We start from the raw sequence: 23,847 nt of genomic DNA, 5'->3' as shown, positions 1-23,847 counted from the left end.
GTTGGCCTTGAACTTGGAGAATAATGACTTCATGCCAGTTCATTCACAGCTCCCACCATGATTGTACCTGGAATTCACAGATAAACTCTCCAATTAGTGTGCCTTCAGTAGCTGGCTGCAAATGATAAAAGTTTTTTTGATATGAAGAACAATCAAAAATGATTGCTGAGTTTGGAATCATGGAATGAAGTCTGAGCTGTAATTCAGAATACTGGATTTTATTGCCGTTTGACCTCTGGTGGGTAGTGGGATTCTTAGGTACCTCACTGAACCTCTCTGACCCCACAGGCTTGTCTACATGCTGGTAATGGGATGTGTGTCCAAGATCAGGAGGGATGAGGTGTGAGATGAAGACGCTCTGCAGACTGGTGCATAGAGCGCATGCAGGAGCTGCGTTCTGTCATCAGGTACATCTGTCTGTATGCAGACTTCAGGAGAGGAGCATGGCTGAAAGTAGACTGCGGAGAGACCTAAAGGTACAGGACAACTGTAGCTCAGGAGATGACTTCATTCATAAAATCAGGTCATTGTAGTGGGCCTTTATCCAAATGGCTGTGTTCTCCTAAGAAAAGGACAAGTGAACACAGGCATGCACACAGGAAAAATGGCGTGTGAGCATGAAGGCAGCATTTGGGGTAGCACAGCACTACTAAGCTATAGCTGCAGAAGATGGCTTGTGAACCCCCAAGCTGGAAGAGACACCTGGAACTGATTCTCCTCAAGCCCTCGGAAGAAATGGCCCTGCTGACACCATGACCTCAGGGCCATCAGAACTGAGAGGCAATAAATCTTCTCATGAGAATCTTTCAGTGTGTGTACTTTGTACGGCAGTTCAGGCAAACTAACACAGTATTTTTACAAAATGTGTGTTTCAAAGAGGAGTGCTACATGCTTCTGACAGATAGGTCCAGATGGTTCTTTTTTGCGGGGGGTTTCGAGACAGGGTTTCTCTGTGTAGCTTTGGAGCCTATCCTGACACTCACTCTGGAGACCAGGCTGGCCTCGAACTCACAGAGATCCGCCTGCCTCTGCCTCCCGAGTGCTGGGATTAAAGGTGTGTGCCACCAACACCTGGCTCCAGATGGTTCTTAAGCTCAGTCTGCTTCTAATGGTTCAGCCATGATGTAATCCCCGAGTTTACCTAACACTCTGTTCTTTTCTGCCAGTTCTCTATTAGACCCCCTCCAGCCTAAGATGTTCACAGGTCTGATGTCACAATTCCTTCCTGTGAGTCCTCCATGGTGCTGTCCCCTCTCTCTATTAATATAATCTGCCTTCCATTATTGGGCCCTGTTTTATGCTTTCCCTGCCTTAGTTAGGGTTTCTGTTGCTGTGAAGAGACACCATGACCACAGCAACTCTTTCAAAGGAAAATGTTTAATTGTGGGGGCTCGCTTACAGTTCAGAGATTCCGTCCATTATAGCAGGTCACAGCAGCGTGCAGGTAGACATGGTGCTGGAGAGGTAGCTGCTATATATTGATACGCAGGCAACAGGAAGTAGACTGAACGCTTGTGATAGCTTTTGCAAAGGAGATCTCAAAGCCCACCCCCACAGTGACACACTTCCTCAACAAGGCCACACCCCTTGGGGACCATTTTCTTTCACACTACCACACTCCTCCTCCATCCTCCTGTACAGTCCATGTTAGCCTCAAACTGGTAATCCTCCTGCCTCAGCTTTCCAGGTACTTGATACAGGTATCTGCCGCCACACTCAGTTTCTCAGGATACATTGGAAACATCTGTCTTATTTATCAGTGTTCCTTTTCCTGCACAGCACCTTGTATACAGTAATACTTATTTATGGAGTTGACCCTGAGGATCTGTTGAAAATGACGTTGCATTGTGTAATTTTCTCTGAAATGTGACATTAATCAGAAGCTTGTGTCAGGGTGTCCAGTGGAAGTCTTTGCTTTCTAAACTCTGCAAGGACATTTGCCTCAACAGGAAAATCCCCTGGGTTTTTGTGGCCAAAGAACAAAGATCAAGATATAAATGCTAATCCGGAGATCAAGAAACTCGTCTCCAGGATGGGAGATGCACTCCCCTCACCCAGACCCAGGTGCTTAGGAGGCCATGGTAACTGTGTTCACTGGCCGACATGGGGCCAAGGGTTACTGCTCCCATCCAAGGCTTCCATAGCAATGGCAAGTGTAGGGAGACACCCTAGCCCCGCCCAATGGCAACCCGGACAGGTGCCAGGTGGACCCGGGATTGCCCATAAGGGTGGGGTGAAGGGAAGCTGGGTTGACGTAAAGGAAGGTTCTTAAGGGCTGCACGTGGAGACCCGTGTCCCTTCTCTCTGGCCACGCTAGCTTGGTTCCTGTGAGCTCGCTCTGGCCTGCGTTTTGCTTTGGTGTTTTCCTGAATAAAGAAATCTTACCATCACGGACGGTCATCTCTGAGCACACGCAGTAATCCTAAGAGGCAAGCACTGACCTTTGAGTAAACAGCCCTGTGGAAACTCCACAGTCACCAGTGACTCAGACTCCAGCCTATGCCTTCAGAAGCAGAGGCCGTGCATTTGACTTAGTGATGGTGTGTTTGACAGCATGTATGACAGCCTGGGTTCAGCTCTGCCAGTGAGCTGACAGGTGAAATAAGGTGTGCTGTTGACAGTCACCCTGACTGCCCACTTCTTGGTTTTATGGGTTTTGTTTGTATCTTAAATATTGTGGAGCTTTTAAAATCCAGAGACTTGGCTGTATCTAGGCTTATGGTCTTAATGTCCTCCTGCAGTCAGTAGGAGCATTGTTTGGGCTGTCCGCTTTAGAAGCACAGCAGGGATGGACATGTCAAAAGGTTTCTGACAGTTCCAGTGGGCTGGAATCACAGGAAACGTTGGAAGGAGGCTCAGTTCAGGAACTAAATATCTGCATGGACCTGTCCCTCTGGGTTTGGGGTCTGAGTTTAGGGTTCCATGGTCATCCATTAAAGAACTAACTGTTCTCTGTTTTTGTAATCTTATTTAAATTAAAAACAATCTTATTTTGCATATTAATCCCAGTTCCCTCTCCCTCCTGTCATCCCATGCCCCCCACCCACTCCTCAGGGAGGGTGAGGCCTCCCATGGGATCATCAAAGTCTGTCACATCATTTGGGGCAGGACCTACGCCCTCCCCTGTGTATCTAAGCTGAGACAGTATCCCTCCATAGGGAATGGGCTCCCAAAGTCCTATCGTGCACTAGGAATAAATACTGGTTCCACTGCCAGAGGCCCCACAGTCCTCCCAACTGATACCCACATTTAGGGGGCCTTGTTCGGTCCTGTGCTTGTTCCTTAGCTGTCAGACTGGGGTCTGTGAGCTCCCACTTGCTCAGGTCAGCTGTTTCTGTGGGTTTCCCCAGCATGGTCTTGACCCCTTTGCTCATCACTCCTCCCGCTCTACAACTGGATTCCAGGAGTTCAGCTCAGAAGATCGAATTGGAAGGAGAGCAAGAAAAGAGATACCTTAATAGAGGGAGACATTATAGGTTTAAAGAGGAATCTGGCACTAGAGAAATCTCCAGGAATCCACAAGGATGACCCCAAATAAGAATCTAAGCAATAGTGGAGAGGCTCCCTTAAATGTCCTTCTCCTATAATGAGATTGATGACTACCTTAAATGCCATCATAGAGCCTTCATCCAGTAGCTGATGGAAACAGAAGCAGAGATTCACAGCCAAGCACTGAGCTGTACTCCTGGAACTGTTATTTAATGGGTATAGTGGCACATGCTTTTAATCCTGGCACTTGGGAGGCATCACTGTAAATTTGAGGCCAGTGTGGTCTACATAGAGAGTTCCAGGCTAGCCATGGTTATATAGTCTTAAAAAAAAAAAAAAAAGGCTTATTGGTTGGCAGAGACATATGTAGCAAAACAGTCTTAAATACTGATGACATGTACATGGAGTAAGAATGCTTCTAAAGCAGTTAGGGCTTGTGGGTGGCTTAGCAGGTAAAGGTGCCTGCCACCATGCCCAACAGCCTGAGTTGTCCTCTGATTCCCACACATACCATGGGCTCCCCACTCCCCCACCATGTAATAAAATCAGAGCCACCATGGATCTGGCAAAAATAAGGAAAGTCTGTGTTCTGTGCTTCCTGGTCTTTGTGTTCTCTGGGACAAGTTTGTGCTGAAACCCGTCAGTGTGTTAGTATTGAGTCAGGCTTTGGGCTGCTGAGCCAGCCAGCTTCTCCATTACCATAAAAACGTCTAGGATCATCAGAGGAAAGGCTTTTCTGAACCCATGGTTTCAACCCATAGTTCTGCACTGTACTTGGGCAGTGGTGTGTGCGGAATGTGGCAGAGTAAAGCTGCTTACCCCAGGGCATCTGGGAAACAGCAAGGGGCAAGGTGGGGTCTCAAATACTGCCAAGGACACCACCTCAGGACCTGATTCTTCCTATGAGGTCATGTCTCCAAAGGTTCCAGCACATCCCAATGGTGCCACAAGCTGGGCGGGGCAGGGGGCGTTCGAGAAGGTTTTCCATGTATGCATTTTAGAGGATCAATATCTAAACTACAGAAGCTAAGGGGTACAGATTGGTGGTAGGGTGTGTTCAACGTGTGTGAGACCCAATCAACATGGCAGTTATACACAGCCTGATTTGTGAGGTGCTGGAACTCAAACCCAGGGCCTTTTGCTTGCTAGGCAAGCACTCTACCAACCAAGCCATGTTCCAGTCTGTGCCGATTGTTGCAGCAGAGTGAAGTGACTGAGACACCCTCCCTATACTGCCTGTGTTTTTCTTTTGGGGAAATGCAAGATTCACGAAATTTCCTCCCATCTAAGCACACACCAGACAGCCTGCATGACATGTCCCCAGACCCACACCCGTCGTCCTCTGTGCCCCTCTGCACTGCAGCAGCCTGGGCGCTTGCCTTACAGAGTCCACCTCTGGGGCTCTCTAATGTGTGATGTGCTGCTCAGCCTGCAGAGAAACCGTAAACAAGTGGGAATTTCCTGGCCTGCTCCCAACATGGCCGGAATTCTGTGCAGCTTGGGGAATCACTGCACCTCAGTCATTGGCCCCCTCACACTTTTGACTAAGTGCCCATGGGCCCTAAGCACTTGGCACTAATATTGAGACTTGCTCCAATATTGCTTTTGGACGGAACTGACAGGTAAGGACACCTCTCACTGATGTCACTAGGTATGCTTAGCCACCAGACCAGAGAAAGGACTGAGGAGCCACCTCAGTGAACTTGGGGCAGGATGTGAGGGAGAGAAAGAAGGAAGAGAAATTGGGAGGGGAAGGAGGGGGGGGATTGGGCAGACTGGGCAGGCAGGAAGGCGGCAGCAGAGAATTCCCAAGGTCCAAATGCTGGGAAAGCAACTAGCCTGCTGTTGCTGGTCGTCCGGCCCCATGGCTCTCTCTCGGCATGTTCTACTGGGTCTCACATTGTTGGGGTGGGTGGGCCTGCTGCAGGGACACCCCCAGTGCTTGGATTATGGACCACCCTTCCGTCCTCCTCTCCACCTGGAGTTTTGCTCTGACTATGACTCCTTCGGCTGCTGTGATCAGCGCAAGGACCACCGCATCGCTGCCCGGTACTGGGACATCATGAACTTCTTTGACCTGAAGGGCCATGAACTGTGTGGAGGGTACATTAAAGACATCCTTTGTCAGGTGGGTCTGATGTGATTCTCTGAGGAGGAGAGGGAACCGACTTGGAAAACTGCTCTCTGGCGTTAGGGTGCTGGGCTGAATGGCAGGTCCTGGGGTAGGATGTTCCTGCCAGGCGCCTCCCTGGAGAACTGGAGACAGGGTGCACACTGGTTCCCCTGAGTCCTCTCTGAGGTTTTTCCCCCAGGCAGCAGAAGGCTGAGATGTTTTGATGGAGTCCTCAGTGCAGCTGCTTCATCCTGCCTGTGATGGGACCAGAAAGCCAGGCACGACATTCCTGTGGCATTTATGGGTCACATAAGGGAGGGAGTGGTGGCACCTGCCAGCGTGGGGGCTTTGCAAAGGGGACTTCTGTTGTGATCGTGCTGGTGGCAGGGAGTGGGGTCTTGCCTTCGGAACCCCTGAGCTGGATGGAGACAGCCTCAAGTTGCTGGGAGGTAATGACTCATCCTCCCCGGGCTCACCAGTAGCCAAAGTCCACACTTGGGAGCCATCAACTTAGGTGAGCTGAGCTTGAAAACAAGACGGTACAGGCTAGGAGTGTGTGTGTGTGTGCGCGCGCACACACACACACACACACACACCCGTGGGGAGAGGGTGCTGATGAGAGAAGCTGATGTAAGAAAACACTCTGGTGATGTGACTGACATCCAGGCTGACCTTTGACCCGACACCTTCCAGGGTATGCTAGTGTTGTTACATGCCTGTCTCCCAGGGCTTCTTTTCCACTATGACCACTGTTCCCAAGAATACTGGCCTCCCTAGCTTTATGCATGGGCACAGACGTCCCAGGCAGGCATCATAGTGCAGTCAGACTCAGAGGACAGCCACCTCGGTGGCATTGCCCTGGGGCTGTGCTCTCATTCCTTAGCTGTTCCCGGAGATCTAACTCATAGAAAAGCATGTGTGGTGTGTGTGCACCAATGTCAGGTGTCTTCCTCTGTCACCTCTACCTTTTTTGGGTCAGGGTCTCTTGTAAAATTAAGTGCCTGATTCAGGCAGGGTGGCTAGCCAGTGAGCTCCAGCTATCCTCTCTGGTCCAGTGCTGGGGTTACAGACACAAGCACCAGGCTGGGATCCAAATGCAAGTAAGCACTTCAGTAACAGAGCCATCTCCTCAGCTCCAGAGGCTGGGCTGCCTCTACTGAAAGCCTCCCTTCCTTCCCATGCCCCCTCTGATTCAGAAAGCCGCATTGAGCTGTTCCCTTGTTTTTTTTTGACTTGAAGAATGATATAACCTTATTTGTGTGTATTCGATGGCCATTCCCCGCCCCCCACCATGTGCAGTCTATACCTTGAAGTGATTCTGCAGGTGGTGATGGCCCTCACCCTCCTGGAGTCACAGTGGCTTCAAGTCTCAGGACCTCGGATTATGTCACGCTAGAGTGAAGTGCCAGCGTCATCTCTGGCCTGTTTCCACAATGGTTTTCTGAACTCCAGGAAGCGTGAATTCCATGAGAAGGTGTTGCTCACGGGGCCTGCACACAGGAGAGGTGCAAGGGTACAGTCATACATCAGAGACTCTTCTGGGGCTAAGTTTCTCCCCCTGGAGAAACACTGGTTTGGCTCCTGAGATGAGTCAAAACAACTTAGCAAGCTCTAAATGACTGCCTAAGTGTGCCAGGGTGATTATATTCCTGCTGCCAGCTTCTGTTTCCAAGTATTTCATCATTTCACTCTTTTTTCTCCCTCTTCTCCCTTCCCTTCACTCTCCAAGAGTGGATGGGCTGGGGCGAGCTGACACTAGAAGAGTGGGTCATGTTGCTTCGTGTAGCTCCTCTGACAAGCAGCCTCGGATGAACCAGACAGTTCATGGGGAGACACTGCATCTCTGGGTTTGCTTCCCTCTGCCTGGTTGCCAAGGGCTTGCTCTACAGTGCCCAGTGAGGGGTCGTGAATGAGAACAGTGGGATTCTAATATACAGGAGGAGTGCCGCTGTCCCTCTGTAAAGGGACTGGTGAGTCCAGTCAGGCTGCTCCACTTTGAGAGCTGCCAGTGATCTGGGTGCCTTGCCTGACAGAATCATCCCTATCCTACTGCTCCAAATTTAGTCCTTTAAACCTTATATCTTAGTCACTTTCACTGTGACAAAAGACCATGACCAAGGCAACCCATGAAAGAAAGCTTCTAATTGGACAGTTTCAGAGGGTTAGAGTCCATGATGGCAGAGTGAATGGAACAATGAAGAGCTCACATCTTGATCCATAGTCACGAGGCAGAATAAGAGCACTGGGACTTTTGATGCCCCAAAGCTTACCCCCAGTGACACACCTCCAGTAAGGTGATGTGAACGCCTGTCTGAGTTTATGAGCACAGTGTGTGCAGGCATTTGCAGAGGCCAAAAGAGACCCCCTGGAACTCCAGTCCTTCCTAAACAGTTCCACCAACTAGGAACCCAGTATTCAAAAATGTGAGCCAATAGGGGCCATGCTCATTCAACACCCCCCCCCCCGCCACACACACACAACTGCCATATACTGCCAAGTCTCCGTGGCCTCTGTCTGTTATCTCTAGGTCCTAGAGTCTAGGAGGTCAACTAGCAGATGCTTCTTTGGACATTTAGTCCTTATGTACTTTTGTATAGGGCAGTCTCATTACTGAAAAGCCAGAATTGACAGAGAAACCTATAACTTCCAGCATAGTGCTTTGCTGGAAGAAATGAAGAAATGACTAAGCATCTTAATCTTTGGGGGAGTTTTGATTATATAAGTTTTAATTGTTAAATATCTCAAACTTGAAGGAGCATAGAATGTGAAATACTGACACTAGGTATCTGGGTTTAATAGACCTGGAGCTTGTGTTATGTTGTCTCACCTTGAGAAAAGGAAAAGCTGAAAAATGTGATACCGCTGTCTTCAAAAACTATTCTTCCAGGGATGGAGAGGTGCTTCAGTGGTAAAGAGCATTTGCTGTTCTTGCAGAAGACTAGGGTTCAGTTCCCAGCACCCCTGTGGTGGTTCATAACCTTCTGTAGCTCTAGTTCCAGGGGGTCTCTTTTGGCCTCTGCAAATGCCTGCACATACTGTGCTCATAAACTCAGACAGGCGTTCACATCACCTTCATTTAATATCATCTTTTGTTTTGTTTTGCTTTTTGAGACAGGGTTTCTCTGTGTAACAGTCCTGGCTGTCCTGCAGCTCACTCTGTAGACCAGGCTGGTCTCAAATTCACAGAAATTCACCTGCCTCTGCCTCCCAAGTGCTGAGATTAAAGCTGTGCACCACCACAGCCCAACTAATATAATCTTCAGTATCAAAAACTAAGCTATTGAGAGCTGTGGTGACTTGCACAGGATCTATCAGCCTGTCATGGAATGGGGAGGGGCTCAAGGGATCCCACCCCCTGAGGGTTTATACCTAGTTAATGGTTGGTCTGAGAGGGAGAGACATTTTCTTCAGTGGTGTAACCACAAATAAGGTGCCTAGCTCCTGTAAACAAACCCTCACCCATTCTCCTGTAAACAGATCTAACAAAACTTCTCTCTTTCTTTCTTTCTTTCTTTCTTTCTTTCTTTCTTTCTTTCTTTCTCTCTCTCTCTCTCTCTCTCTCTCTCTCTCTCTCTCTCTCACACACACACACACACACACACACACACACACACACACACTGAAAGATGGGGTGCTATTTGGGAAGAAGGAGATCAGTGAGCATGGGAAGGGGACATGAGAGATCATTATGACAAAATATGACGTAAAATGTCATGCTGAAATCCATTATTATGTACAACCTAATATATGCTAATAAACATTTTGAAAAAGAGCTAAGCTATTGAAATGCTAGACACAAGGTAGTGAATATGTGAGGGTTTTTCTCCATTAGCTCTACCAGACACTTGGGTCCTAGAGAAATGATTGACAGCAATTTGTATGCAAACCTCCAGAACGCGGACCCCCTACTAGACCATTGCGCCTTTTCCCCCCTTTCCTTTTATTTTTTGCTTGCTTGAATTGAGATCAAGCTTCCCGTTCCTCTTCCAGGAGTGCTCTCCTTACGCAGCCCACCTCTACGATGCTGAGAACCCTCAGACCCCGCTCAGGAACCTCCCGGGCCTCTGCTCTGACTACTGCTCCGCCTTCCATCACAGCTGCCACTCTGCCATCTCCCTGCTAACCAGTGACCGCAGCCTCCACGAGTCCCAGGAGAAAGATGGCGCTCGCTTCTGCCACCTCCTCAACCTTCCCGATGAGGACTATTGCTTCCCCAACGTCCTGAGGAACAGTCAGCTCAACCGCAACCTGGGAGTGGTGGCTGAGGACCACAAGGGCTGCCTGCAGCTCTGCCTGGCCGAGGTGGCCAATGGGCTGAGGAACCCGGTGGCCATGGTGCATGCTGGGGACGGCACCCATCGCTTCTTTGTTGCTGAGCAGGTAGGAGTGGTGTGGATCTTCCTGCCTGATGGGAGTCGCCTGGAACAGCCCTTCCTGGACCTCAAGAGCATGGTGCTGACCACGCCCTGGATTGGCGATGAGAGAGGGTTCTTGGGGCTGGCTTTTCATCCCAGATTCCGCCGCAATCGCAAGTTTTACATTTATTATTCATGCCTGGGCAAGAGGAAGGTGGAGAAAATCCGGATAAGTGAGATGAAGGTTTCTCTGTCTGACCCTAACAAAGCAGACCCCAAATCAGAGAGGTGAGACAATCTCATGAAAACTGAAATTGTGCTCCCAAATGATGCCCATCTGGTCGTGGGGCAATAGAGAAGGAACGGGCCTGGTTTGTGAGCACTAGCCTAAAATGTTAAGAAAACAGATGGCTCAGGGGCTAAGAGCAATTGCTGCTCTTGCAGAGAACCTGAGTTCAGTTGCCAGCACCCACCCAGCAGCAGCTCACAACCATTTGTAATTCCAGTTCTGGGGGCTATGACTTCCCCTTACGGCATCTGCCTGTTCTGCATGCAGGTGGTACAGGGAAAATAAAAACAACCACCACACTTGCAGGAAAAAAGTAATACGCATAAGAACTGTTGAGGAAAATCACTACTGATGAATGAGGACAATCTGTTTGACTCTAGAAAGAAGTGTTCTTATGGGGTATAGCCCCAGCCTTACCTACGCAAGTTAGAGTCATGCTTGCTTGTGTTTACAAAGGCAAAGCCAGGACTGTCAGCCAAAAGGAATTTTAAAGTGATTATAGATCATATATTAAACACAACAGCGGCCTCTAATTGTGTGGTCACTGGAAATCAAAGCTTTTACCTTTAGTGTGGGATTTCTCACTCCCATGTTGCGCTATGGCACAAGGCCATAAAGCTATTAATGCATGGTTAGAGGATGCTGTAGTTTCATTCTATTGCTGTGACAGGTCCCATGACCATCAACTTAGAGGAGGGAAAGATTTATTTGACTTACACTTCCAGGTCACAGTCTGTCTCTGAGGGAAGGAAGGGCAGGACCTCAAGCAGGAACTTGAAGGCAGGCCAGCTTGCTATCCCATACCACATTACCTCCAGCTGAGGAAACTCACTCCACAGTCAATAAGCACAGCAGCAACAAAGGAGGATGCTGCTTGGTAGCTGGCTTATACGCAGCAAGCTTCCTCCTACAGCCCAGGACCACCTGTCTAAGGATGGTATGCCCACAGTGGGCTGTGCTCTCCCATGTCAATCAACCATCTATCTAGATAGCCCCCTACAGACATGGCCACTAGACAATCCACAGAGGCAATCCCTGTGTCACGTTGCTCAACAGGACAGATGAGACACTAGTTCTAGCTGGCTCCAAGATCATCACTCTGCTCTCTTCCCTTCATTCTCCTTCCCATCACAGACAGGCTAATTGGGAAGAATGACCAGATCCATTTGCCTTTCTAAGGAAGGAAGGGGAGTCTGGTGGGGTAGAGAGTAAAGGCAAACCCCAGAGAGGGGTGGCTGTTACCCTGGCCATCTTTCAGCTCGAGAGGTCACGGTATAAAAGAAGAAAGATCCACAAAGGGCCGGGGATGTGGCTCAGTGGTAGACTGCTTGCCTGGCTTGTGCAAAGGCACTAGGTCCAACCTCTAGTCCTGAAAATAAAAGTAAAAAGATTCACAAAGGAATCACACCAGGAAACATGGGGCCACCTACTTCGTGGTCTTTGGAGACTGAAGCCAGGCTCAGCTAACTTTACAGATCTTGGTGGTTTGGGCCAACCAGCTTCTGGGAGTCTCAAGAACATGCAGCTTCAGCCTTGCCAAAGCCTAATGTGTGGTTTCTTTTTTTCTTCCAGGGTCATCTTGGAGATAGATGAACCAGCCTCAAACCACAATGGTGGACAGCTTCTCTTTGGCCTGGATGGCTATCTCTACATATTCACTGGGGATGGAGGGCAGGCCGGGGATCCCTTTGGCAAGTTTGGAAATGCTCAGAACAAGTAAGCAGGATGGAGGCTGCACCCCATTTCTTCTGAGTGTACCCTGGTACCATGTTCTTTCTGCCAAAGTCAAACTTAGATGATCTAATTCCTTCCTCTGGAGCCAGGGAGAGGAGCCTTTGACTTTCTGTCCTATACATAGTACAGAATACTTTTCTAGCTAACATTATAAATGCTTAATGTAGCCAGTTGTAGTGGTCCACACCTTTAATCCCAGTACTTAGGAGGCAGTTGGATCTCTGTGAGTCTGAAGCCAGCCTGGTCTACATGGTGAGTTCTAGGACAGCCAGAGGTACAGAGTGAGACCCTGTCTCAATAGATAAATAAATAAGTAAATAAATGATTAATATAATAACTACCACAGTGCTATATAGAAAAGAATTTAAAATTAAATGTATGTTAGCAGGACCCTCTATGACAACCACCATCTTAATGGTGGGATTGAGCAGTGTGTCCCTGGCTCTGTGCTAGTCCCTGAGACACATGAGAAGCCAATTAATAAGAGATGTTATATACTGAGTGCCCAGTGTGTTGACAGTGACTGCTTCAGTCAGATTGCACATTGTACTTGAGAACATGACATACTTCAAGGGCAACAGGCAAGAAAAATTTAATATGTTTTAGTTGATATGACATCAGCACCAGGCCTCCTGTAAACATGAATGGGGGACACTGGAATCAGGGCCCAGCCATGCTATTCTGACCTTTGCACTCAGGAAGCCCTTTCTCCCACTCTTCGTAGGAGTGACATATTAACACTAATCAGGCTAAGCTAGTATCTGCTGAATGCTGCCACATTCAGGGATTTCACCAAGAAGCAGAGTGCAGCCCAGCAGCCAAACTCATTTAGAAGAGTCTCTCTCTCTCTCTCTCTCTCTCTCAAAAAAAAAGTCTGTTCTTTTTCCTGAGTACACTGCTGTCTGGGGAAAAAATAAAACCATTATTTATTTTCAAATGTATAATATTAGCACCCATCATTAAGATAGAAAAGGAAAGCTGTAGTTTACTTAGGGTCGTGGGGTGCAGGGTCATGCCATGTCCTTCTAGAAGATCTCCTTGAGCCAGAGATGAGGAACTCTTAAACATCTTGTATAGATTTAAAAGAACCAATGAGGTCACTTTTCCCTGGGTTTCTAGCTCTCAGCATGTCCCATGTCTTGTCCTGTCCAGTCCTGCATCACCCCCTCATCCCATCGTGTGTTGTCCCCGCCCTGTTTCCTCTGGTCCTTTGCAGTCTTCTTGCTCACCTGGGCCTCTACCCCGGCTTCTTGTCTTTCAGAAGTTCTCTGCTGGGGAAAGTGCTGAGGATTGGTGTCAATGGGGCTGGCGTGGATGGCCAGCGATACCAAGTGCCCCCGGACAATCCCTTTGTTTCTGAGCCAGGTGCCCACCCTGCCGTCTACGCCTACGGGGTCAGAAATATGTGGCGCTGTTCTGTGGACCGAGGGGACCCCATCACCCGCCAGGGCCGTGGTCGGATATTCTGTGGTGATGTGGGCCAGAACAAATTTGAAGAAGTTGACCTCATCGTTAAAGGAGGGAACTAGGGCTGGAGGGCAAGGAAGGGTTTGAATGTTATGAGAAGAGACTCTGTCATAATGCTTCCTTGGGTGAGAGAGACACCGATGGGTGTTTCTGAATGAGTTGACTAGGTGGGCAGTAGAGAGGTAGGGGAACACAACCTGAGTTACCCCCCCCCCCCGTTGTCTCCATGGTAACTTGTTGCTGGGTTGTGGGGTGGTACCTCTGCCTCCCCAGACAGTGATACCAGAAACACTTTGGCCATGCTTGTTTGCAAGTCCATCCTTGATGGATGTGCCAAGAATCCCAGTGCTACAGGCAGAGGCTGGAGGATTGTGACTTCAGAGCCAGCTTGGGCTACATAGGGAGTTCAAGGCCAGCTGGACACCCTGCATGGGGCGGCGAGTAGCTCCCTAATGTTACAGGATCGGTTACTTTCCTATCATTCTGTCTCTCTGTGGCTACCATACAAACACAAGAACTTTGAATAACTGCTGTGTGGCTTGTTTTTGTTTCTGCTTCTGGAGACAGGGTCTGAATAAGCCTGGACTGACCCTGACCCTGAATCCGTGATCCCCCAGCCTCAGCCTCCTGAGCACTAGGAACGCCCAACCTTTTTGTTTTCATGAAACCCTTTTCTCTATAGCAAATTCCTTTGCTCAGATCACTGGAACACTAGTTCTGATTTATGGAATGGAATGTTGACCAACTCTGGAATAGAATATAAAGCCAATTGATATTGGTTTGGGGCCAGTGAGATGGCTCAGTAGATAAAGGTGCTTGTTGCCAAACTTGCCTGAGTTGATCCTGGAACCCTAGGAAAACTTGAACCAATTCCTGTAAGCTGTCCTCATGGCAGATGCTCACATATATAAATGTAAAACTCTTTTTAACTTTTTAACTTTTTATCGACTCATATGGTTATATGCCAGGCATAATGCATTTACATTTTTGGGTGAGCTAGGGTACAGGGACTAACTGTACTTTAAAGAAGTTTACTTGAGTGGATTTTAGGTATACTATTTTAAGAGCCACTGGTGGAGCAAACTTGATGGCTGCATGAACTTTAAAAACAGTCTCCGAGGTGGGGCATTCCAATGAAATGGTATTCTGCATACACAAGGAAGCCTGTTGATTCCATCAGAATCAACACTTGGGTGATTAGGGGTTCCACTGCTTCCAAGTTGAAGACCGATGGGTGCTCCTGCTGCTCCTCCTCTTTTCCCTCCTTGTCTTCCTGCCTTAGAGGTAGGGACTCACATGGCCCAGGCTGGCTTTATGCTTATTGATCCTTCTGCCTCCACCCATGTCTTGAGACTTCCCATAAGCTAACACGCCAGTAGCTGCCCTGAGAGTCTAAGAGGGGAGCCAGGTGTCAGGGAGGAGATTTCATGGGATTGTGATTGGTCTGTTGAGAAAAACCAAACCAAACCAAACCAATTGATTCAGTTGTCTGTCTTACTGATGGCCAAAAGCTAAAGCGTACATCTGCGTTAGGAAACCCACTTTTGATCCCTTAGACCTCTCCACTTGGGTGTGATCTCCACTCTCTTTTCTTGGTCCTGACAGATGACATTCTGCCCATCTATGCTTATGGCCATGATGTGGGAAAGTCGGTCACTGGAGGGTATGTCTACCGTGGGTGTGAATCCCCCAATCTCAATGGCCTCTACATCTTTGGGGACTTCATGAGTGGGTAAGGAAGTAGTAAATTATTTGTTTGTTTGTTTATTTTTTTGAGACAGGGTATTGCTATTCTTAGCTGACCTGCAGCTCACTGTGTATAACAGAATGGTCTCAAACTCATGGTGACCCTCCTGCCTCTTAGAGGTGTACCTCACCATGCTCAGTTAAGACCAATTGCTAGTATCCAAGGATCCCTGATTCTTGGTGGGAAAATAAGCTCTGAAGTGGAAACACAGATTCCTACAACATAAGCCTTTATTTTTCATCTAGTCGACTTATGGCTTTGCAGGAAGATAGGAAAACCAAGAGATGGAGGAAGCAAGACATCTGCCTGGGCAACGCGTCCTGTGCCTTCCCGGGCTTGATCAGCACCTACAACAAGTTCATCATCTCCTTCGCTGAAGATGAAGCAGGTAACCTGTTTGAGTCCTGTTTGGTTGTTCTTCCGTAACCACGGGCACTGGCTGCTTGTTTGTTGTCATTTGAACAGTCGCTGTCACTTCTCTCATGATGATCCTTGAGCCGAGTTTCATAACATGCCGGGTAGTTAGTAACATCAGTGCCCAGGTGATGCAGTCATTATTTTCAGTGTCAGTTGGGAGGAAACAGGTTGACTGTTGATTGTCCCACACGCCCCCATTGTGGTGAGAAAGCACACCTCCTTGTGAGGGACTCTGTGCTCTCCGACCTTGGAGAGGTTCACACACTCCCCTTCTGCTGACTTTAATTTGGAAACAATTATGAGCATGTGGCAAGGTCCCAGGGGATCAGACTAAATGCCCAGCCCATTCTTACCCTCTTGGGTGGCCTAGGAGGAGATGTGTGGTCGTTGATTGGCCTAGGGTCTTCCTGACTCTGCCTAGAGTTTGTAAGGAGAGAGATCTGGATGTAGAAGGTGTATGGGGATGGTAGACAGCAAGGAATATGGTTAGTCAACAGAAGAGGCCAGGTGCATGCTAGGACATCAGTGATCATTGAAGCCAAGGTATGTACTCATGTCTGAGGAACATGTATCCTCCTACAATATATAGCCAGAGAACTCATTTTTAATTTCAGCATTCCATTAGTTAATACTTCGTTTTGAAAGGTTAAAATTTATGATTTTAAAGAAATTCTGTTTTGTTTACCTAAGTGCGCACAGGATATTTTTTTCTAACCATTCTTAAATGGCAAAAGGTTAACAAACTGGGGATGTAGTCCAGGTAGTTGCCAGAGGCCTGAGGCCCTGGGTACATTCCTGTAATACCAGTATTTAGGAATGGAGGCAGGGGAATCAGAAATTCAAGATCATCCTTGGCTACAGGGCAAGTCTGAGACTCATCTGGATATATGAGACCTTGTCTCACAATATAACACAGCACACACACACACACACACACACACACACACACACACACACACAGAGAGAGAGAGAGAGAGAGAGAGAGAGAGACAGACAGACAGACAGACAGACAGACAGACAGACAGACAGACAGACACAGACACAGAGAGACAGGAAGAATCCAGTTAGCTCCTTTTCCTTGACCTTGCTGCTTGATAGACACTTTGAGAGGAACACTCTATATCAGCAGAGAGAGTATTTTGGGAAATTCAAGAGTTTTAAATAGAGGAAGTCTATGTGAGTTGCAAATTGGGAATCCAAATACATAAAGATGTAGAGAAACCACAGGCTGGCAGGAGTCTGCTAAACGCCAGCCATCCACCCTGGTGGGGTTTCTCTGCTGCATCCTCCCAAAAGGTAGATAGAGCCGGAACCCCAGAGGCTGGCCTGCCTATACAGGTGTGTATCTTCTGAGGCTTGCTTCTCTGAAACAGCCCAGAACACTGGCTTCGGAGGCTTGGTTTGCAGAGCCTGTAGGCATCTGTCAGAAGGATGAAACAGATTGCTTCTGAAAACAGTCAGGACTCCTGGCAAACAAAGCTAGTGTCTCTGGCTGAATTCTGGGAAGTGGGACTTGGCCAATGCTTTGCCCCAGGTCATCCCTGAAGCCAGAGAAGCTGCCCCCAGAGCCTTCTCTTGTGCCTTACTTCCCGAAAAGCAGGCTCCACTTCCTGTTCTTTGAATATTCTTCCCCACTGAGACTCCTCCAGATGAGAAGGTCGCTGTCTCCTGCATCCAATGATAGCTTTTGGTAAGTGGTTTTCCAGGGGAACTAGGCTTCTGCCTCTGCTCTTGCCACAGCTCCCCCACAGAGCCCTGAGGCTTCACTCTGGGTGTGATTGAAATGTGGCTGGCCTCGAGCTACACACATGGGCCAGTTTGAAAGCTGACCTAAGTAGGGGCTGGCCTAAGCAAGGATGCTTACAGCAAGTCCCACTGTGTTGTAGTTATCTCTTTGCCTAAAATAGATATTAAGGGCTTGGCAAGGTAGACCAGCTGGTAAAGGTGACTCTGAACCTGACAACCCGAGTTTGTTCCCAGGACCCAGGGAGAGAATTATGGATTCCTGCAAATTGTCCTCCAACCTACACATACATGCCGTGGTATACATTCCCTCACATACACAAAATTAGCAAATACAATATAAAATAGTTACTAAAAATGTTAGCTGTCCATCACAGATAGAATTTGCCTTTTGTATTTCCCCCCACTAAAGATAGAACTGGAAGTCTATGGCATGTTCACAACATATGCATTATACAGGCTGTAGTCATGTAAAGTGAACACCCAGTAAGACAGCCCCACCCCCGACTTTGGAGTTTCTGTGTGGTTTGGAGGGTTCCTGCCAGAGAAGGGCCTGCATTCACACAGACTATTGGAAAACAGCTCATTTATCTGATGATGTCTGATGGTGTTTGGCATTTCCAGTCAGATAGTACAAACTGAATCCAGAGTAGGGTGTGTCCTGACTCCTTGGACCTTTCTCAGAACAGTTATAAACTGTCTTATCAGTTTGTGAAGCCATGGTGTCTTCAATACTTGTCACCCTAGGTAGCAGGCTCTGCAAATCCTCAGAGCCTCACACTGCAGAGAAACACATGGTCACTGTTCTCCACAGATCTGAGGACAACAGCTGTTCAATACAGCTGTACAGCTGTCACATTTCCAGCTTCATGATTGTCTTCCATGAAGCTGAGGTGGTCACATGAGCCGTGCTAGCATTGTGTCATGTTGGCGAAGCTGCTGAGGTGCTTGCACCAGAGATAAGAAAGGAAAGGGCTGGGGAGTTGGCTCAGTTGTCAGGTGCCTGCATGCGAGCTGAAGACCTGAGTTCACTTCCCCAGCACCCAGGTAAAACCTAGGTGAAGTCGTGTGCAGCTGTAATCTTGGTGCTGGAGAGGCAGAGGCGTGTGTGTGTGCGTGTGCGTGTGCGTGTGCGTGTGCGTGTGTGGTGGGGAGATGACGACAACGATTCTGGAGCTCAGTGGCCTATCCAAATCATGAGGTCCAGATTCCATAAGAGACCCTGTCTCAGAAAAGAAGGTGGAGAGCAGTCAAGGAAGACACTCAAAGTCAACCTCTGGCTTCTGCATGCCATTGCATACATGTGCACGACAGACATATGAACATGAACATATTCTCCCTCCCCTCCCCCACACAAAGCACTAGTAACTAGTTGTTACTCCACGTTTCGCTGAGGCACTGTGACTCTCTCTTATAGATGAGTGGCTAGCTGGGTATTTACGCAGGTTGGGGGGTCATCCGGGGTAGCACAGCTCAGAACTGGTGTTATGAGAATTTATGTCTAGAATTACTGCTGTGATGCTGGAGCCAAGGCTCACCCTCAGACACAGCCATGCTCCTCACAGCAGGTTCCAAGCCAGGGGAAATCAGGTAGCTTCTTCGAGACTGGCATGACGATGTTTCCTGAAATGAAAGTAGGAAGGACCGGGAGGAAGCATAGCTCCTTCTAAAAGTGATAGCAGAGAGGAGAATTGGGGTGTTTGGGATGGGAGTGTGTGGAGAAGACCAAGAAGGAAGGTTAGAAGGGTGGGGATGGCCACAAAGACAAAAAACCCAGCGACTGAGGAAGAGAATGCTAAGGCTAGGCTGAGAGGACACAGGGATGAAGGGGCAGAGTAAAGCGACTGGCAGATGTCCCCAGCCTGCACCCAGCCTCACCTGTGTGGAATGGCTGAAGAAGGGGGCGGGGCTTCACTCAGGTGATGTTTCCAGGAGTAAAGAGGTGATAGGGAAAGCCTGTTGGATCCAGCAGGACACACATGGAGTGGCCTTCACTGGGCCTCTTTCTGAGACAGTCTTTGGGGGTTCAAAGGTGAACTTTCCCCCAAGAAGCCTGCAGCCCAGTGAGAGCCTGCAGTTCAGAGGCTCACCCGTGGTGCTTATGGCTTTTTAGCACCATAGCTCCTTTAGGTTATTTTCTGTGTGTTCAGACGTGTCTCAGCCCTGATGATATGGTGTTCTTGTTGCTGACTCCTGTTTCTTTAGGGGAGCTGTATTTCCTGGCCACCTCCTACCCAAGTGCCTATGCTCCACATGGATCTATTTACAAATTTGTCGACCCCTCAAGGTGAGAGTTGCTGTCATTTTCTTCTCAGGAATTGGCTCATAGCTAGACCTACAGATCAGCACTCCCTCTGAGGCTCATTTCCCAATCTGAGGTAGATTTCAGTGGATAGTTGACAAATAGGACTAGCCAATGCTCAGGGTCCAGCATAGCTTCACTTAACAACTGGGTTCTCCATCTGTGTGATCTCAGAAGTTCCTGGGAGAGGTTTAGTTGGTTCTCAAGGCTGTGGCTTAGATGCCCTGCTCAGAGTAGAGTGTGGATTGGCACAGAGTGAACTTAGTCTGGGCAGCCTCAACCATGGTCTGTTTCTGTGCACAGCTCTTGTTCTCTGGCCAGAGCAGTCCAGCTCTGTGTGGGCAATGCTGCATGGACAGAGAGTTCTGTTCTTTGTCCTAAGAGCTTTCCTCTCTGTTACGATAATTCTTTCCGCCACCTGCTTGAGTTGTGCTCACTGTGTTAGGTCCCCAAATAATACACAGAGACTTCTATTAGGTACAAATGCTGCTTGGCCAATGACTAGGATTCTCGTCTGTTAGCTCAGTCTTAATTATCATAAATCTATATATTTTATAAGATTATCTTATCGGATGCCTTCCATTGGCGTCCTCATCCTGGGATCACATGGTGACTCTGGAGGGAGAGAGAAAGGGACAAGGGACCACTTCCTGCTTGTCCTTCCTTAAATATGAGTCTCCCTGCTATGTCACTTCCTGCCTAGATCACCACTTCTTTACTACATTTCCCAGAATCCTCCTTGACTCCTAGTCCCGCCTAACTTGCTGCCTCATTGGCCAAACAGTACTTTATTCAACAATCAATAAGATGAACATACACACGTGCTTGTCTGACCTTGCTTTGGTCACTAGGAGGTTAGGCGCCTGCCTCGTGGCAAGGAACCAATCAGAAGTTAGCTGGTGGCGCTATGCTTTACGGCTTTGGGTGTGCTTTACGGACAAGTGCGCAGCAAGAATCGCAGAGCATAGCAACCACCCTGGGAGGGCCTATGGGCCATAACAACCAGTTGACCAATCAACACAGGGCAAGCCCTCCAAGCCTGGAGGCACACCAATCCTGAGCCTGTGCGTACCCCTAGACACTCCCCTTATGCTGCCCTATAAGATCTCTATGCAGACGCTTCGAGCTGTCTTTCCTAGCCATCCACCATGGTGGATGGATGGAAGGCCCGAGCTAACATGGGGTTAGCTCGTTAAACAACAATAAAGCCTCGTGCAGTTTGCATCAAAAAAAAAAATAAAAAAAATGAACATACACAGAAGTACTACCCCATGACCCCTCCTTTGGTACTTTTATGATTAAGTTTGCCTAGGAGATAATCTCTCTTTCTCAAGAGAGCTGTGAAAAAAACAGACAGAAAGCAGTGGTAAACTTATGTTTTCTTGAGAGGGGTGTTTCTTATTATTTCCTAGGTTGACCTGAAACTCATTATGTAGTCTTGAACTCAAGGCAACCCTCCTGCCTCAGCCTCCTGAGTGCTTGGGCTGTAAGTGTGAGTCACAAAGACAGGCTTTTTTCACCTCTTTTTGTTATGGCATTTATTAACAATGTGCTCCGGGGACCACAGCAAGCTTTATGCACACACATGTTGACAGGATGCCAAGAAGACAGACGAACCAGTCAAGTTAAGCTACTTGCCTACATGGGGTGAGAGTGGCATCGGAGAGAGAGCTGGAGCAAAGTGATGGGGGCAAAGAGGACTGGCTGGGGCATTGCTGCTCAGTGCCCAAAGCCCCATTGTTTCACACAGGGGTTGCACACAGGGATATGCCATTTAAGAAAGAGCATAATGCTAGCTAGAGAGGTGGGCCGTCCTTAGCTTCTGTGCCAGGGCCCTTTGAAGGGATTCCCAATTGCCATTGCCATAGCTGTCACTATCATCTGCTGAGCACTTATTATGTGCTGGGCCTTGTGTAGTGTTTCATGTTTAAACTCCATTCTTCATCGATCACTTATGGTTTGTCAGCACACAACTAGCTCTCAGGTAAACTTCCCTATCTCCCTGTGAGTCATTGGAAACCATTGTTATTGCTGTTATTACATTTCTGATGTGGGCCCCAGGGGTGCCTATCACCAGGCTCATGCTAACCTTTTCTCACTGCCTCCAGAAGGCCGAGTAGCCTTTCTCCTCTCCATCTGAGCTCAGGGCACATTGCTGTCACACCCATCCAGCCCCGTGGACAAGAAAGGACCCACCCCAGTTCCAGTATACCCTATGGTGATCTTGATTGCCAAATCGTGTCTTCACAGTCTTGTGTCATCACCCTTTCTGTCTGTGTTTCTAGGCGAGCCCCACCAGGCAAGTGCAGATTTAAGCCAGTGCCGGTGAAAACCAAAACCAAGAAGATCCGGTTCCGGCCACTTGTCAGTGAGTTCCTTTCTGAATTTTGTTTTTTTAGTCATTGGTGCAGCCACATCCCTAGCAAATCCCCAGGGTAGAGGGTCATACTTTCTTTGATTTCTTTTTGTAAGATTTATTTATTTTACATGTATGGATGTTTTGCCTGTATTTATACATGTGCCCTGTGTATACACAGGAGTCTGCAGAGGCCGGAATGAGGCTTTAGAAACTCTGGAACTGGAGTTACAGTTGGTTGTGAGTTACAGTGTAGATGCTGGGAACTGAACCTGGGTCTTTGACAAGAGCAGCAAGAGTTTTTAATGACTCGGGCATCTTGAGCCCCAGCGGTCACGGTTTCTCTCTTAAGAGTTGTGAGAGTTATTAACTTGGAGCTCAGTGTATACATCTGTCCTGCAGACCAGAATTAATGAGCGAGATGCCTGCTTCTACCATGATCTGTTGTTCTCTAGTCATTAATTAATTAATGCAATTATTTATGTATTCATTCGTTTGGTGATAATTATTGCTACTTACTTTGTGGCAGGTTCTATGCTAAACCTGGGGCTATAGCAATGAATGTTTGACATCTCTGACCTGTACAAATTCCAAGTCAAGTGGGAGGAGGACATAGAGAAATGAGTATCACGAGGGTCTGTGGTGAAATGGGGAGTCACAGAAGACTCACGAGTTGAATGATAGCATCTTAGGCAGACAACCCATATCTGGAGTGACCCCAGTCCACAAAGGAAGGCATTTACTGCAGGGCCAGAGAAGGATATTAAAACGATATCGATACCATGGCAAGCTGTGTGTGATGGCACTTCCAGTGCCTGAGACAGGAGGATTGCTTGAGCCTGGAGTACTCAGCAAAAGTGCTGTCTCTTAGGAGGCTGTGAAGTCCCTTAGTGCTTTTTTTTCACAGCCATTTCCCAGGTTGTTGCTTTCTCATTGAATAAATGTTTACCTTCCAGCCACGGTTTTGGACTTGCTGAAGGAGGAGTCTCAGAAAGCAGCTCCAAGACCATCCAATGCAACCTTAGCTTCTGGCTCAGACCAGGCTGCATCTCAGAAGGGCTCCCCCACGAAGCCAATTTCTCCCACAAGCAGAAAGAAAACATCGAGAGGGCCTGGTACCAAGAAGAGAGGCAGAGCGTGGTCCCCAGGTCCCCAGGGCAAGAGGAAGCAGAATCTCCATACCAGAAGTGCTGGGCTCAGGCAGGTGGCACAGCAGAAGTCCCCAGGCAGAAGCCAATAGTGACCTCTCTGTCAAGTTGGCTGAGGAGACCAGAAGGCCTCACAAAGTGGAAGTTGCTACTGGCTGCTGAGGGTGGGTCTTGGATAGTCAGGAAGCCTGGGTGGAGGTGGGCAGAGCTTGACTCCAGTGTGTGTGGTCTGTCTGTCTACTGAAATCTTGCTGTCTACTGAAGACACACAGGAGCCTGTCTGTGGGCGGCATTGCTGTGGGGAGACCACAGCCCACATGACCCACATGTGTAAGCTGGCTTACACATGCTCTTGCGTGCATACCTGCCTGGAATCCCATCCAACATCCCTTCAACCTGGGGAGTAAATCAGCTTTAGCTTACATCCTTTGATCTCAGTGTTGGGCAATGGGAAATCCAGCATGTTCCAGCCAGCTAGCCTAACCAGCCCACTCCACTCTCCTGTTGCCGGTGAGTGATTGGCTCCTAAGTGAGCCTTCTGGAAGATGGATGGCCCATTTCCTTCCTCCAGACAGAAGCCCACGCACTGAGGACAAGCAGGCTCAGCTCTGATCCTCCAGCACACATTGTCTGGGGCTCAGCCAATGGTTAATAAACACAGCTGCATTTCGTTTGGGGGTCCTCTGA

General features: G+C 48.4%; 2 protein-coding genes across 11 annotated transcripts in view; both read left to right on the top strand.

Annotated features, from left to right (window-relative positions):
- The window catches only part of Taf1a (TATA-box binding protein associated factor, RNA polymerase I subunit A), a 25,779-nt gene extending 24,973 nt beyond the window's left edge, over positions 1-806 (top strand). For all 8 annotated transcript variants that reach the window (XM_035445260.1, XM_027418766.2, XM_027418765.2 and 5 more), the window contains one exon: positions 289-806. The gene's annotated coding sequence lies outside the window, so the exon portion shown is untranslated. The remainder of the gene's footprint in view (positions 1-288) is intronic.
- Hhipl2 (HHIP like 2) lies at positions 309-23,847 on the top strand. 3 transcript variants are annotated; one of them, XM_035445258.1, is made up of 10 exons: positions 309-476; positions 5,417-5,617; positions 9,593-10,245; positions 11,819-11,962; positions 13,242-13,345; positions 15,053-15,179; positions 15,440-15,582; positions 19,560-19,641; positions 21,942-22,024; positions 22,969-23,847. In XM_035445258.1, exons 1-10 carry the CDS (start codon positions 336-338, stop codon positions 23,250-23,252), a joined length of 1,962 nt encoding a protein of 653 aa, XP_035301149.1. In that variant the 5' UTR covers positions 309-335; the 3' UTR covers positions 23,253-23,847. The 3 variants fall into 3 exon arrangements, 1 of the variants encoding a protein (XP_035301149.1); XR_004770137.1 differs by lacking the exons at positions 21,942-22,024; positions 22,969-23,847 and adding an exon at positions 18,169-18,401 and having other exon boundaries at positions 19,560-19,646; XR_004770138.1 differs by lacking the exons at positions 21,942-22,024; positions 22,969-23,847 and adding an exon at positions 17,212-17,301.

The sequence above is a fragment of the Cricetulus griseus genome, chromosome 5, assembly GCF_003668045.3.
Source record: "Cricetulus griseus strain 17A/GY chromosome 5, alternate assembly CriGri-PICRH-1.0, whole genome shotgun sequence".
Lineage (NCBI taxonomy): Eukaryota > Metazoa > Chordata > Mammalia > Rodentia > Cricetidae > Cricetulus > Cricetulus griseus.
The sequence above is the reverse complement of the archived record's forward strand: the minus strand, read 5'-3'. Positions and strand labels throughout refer to the sequence as shown.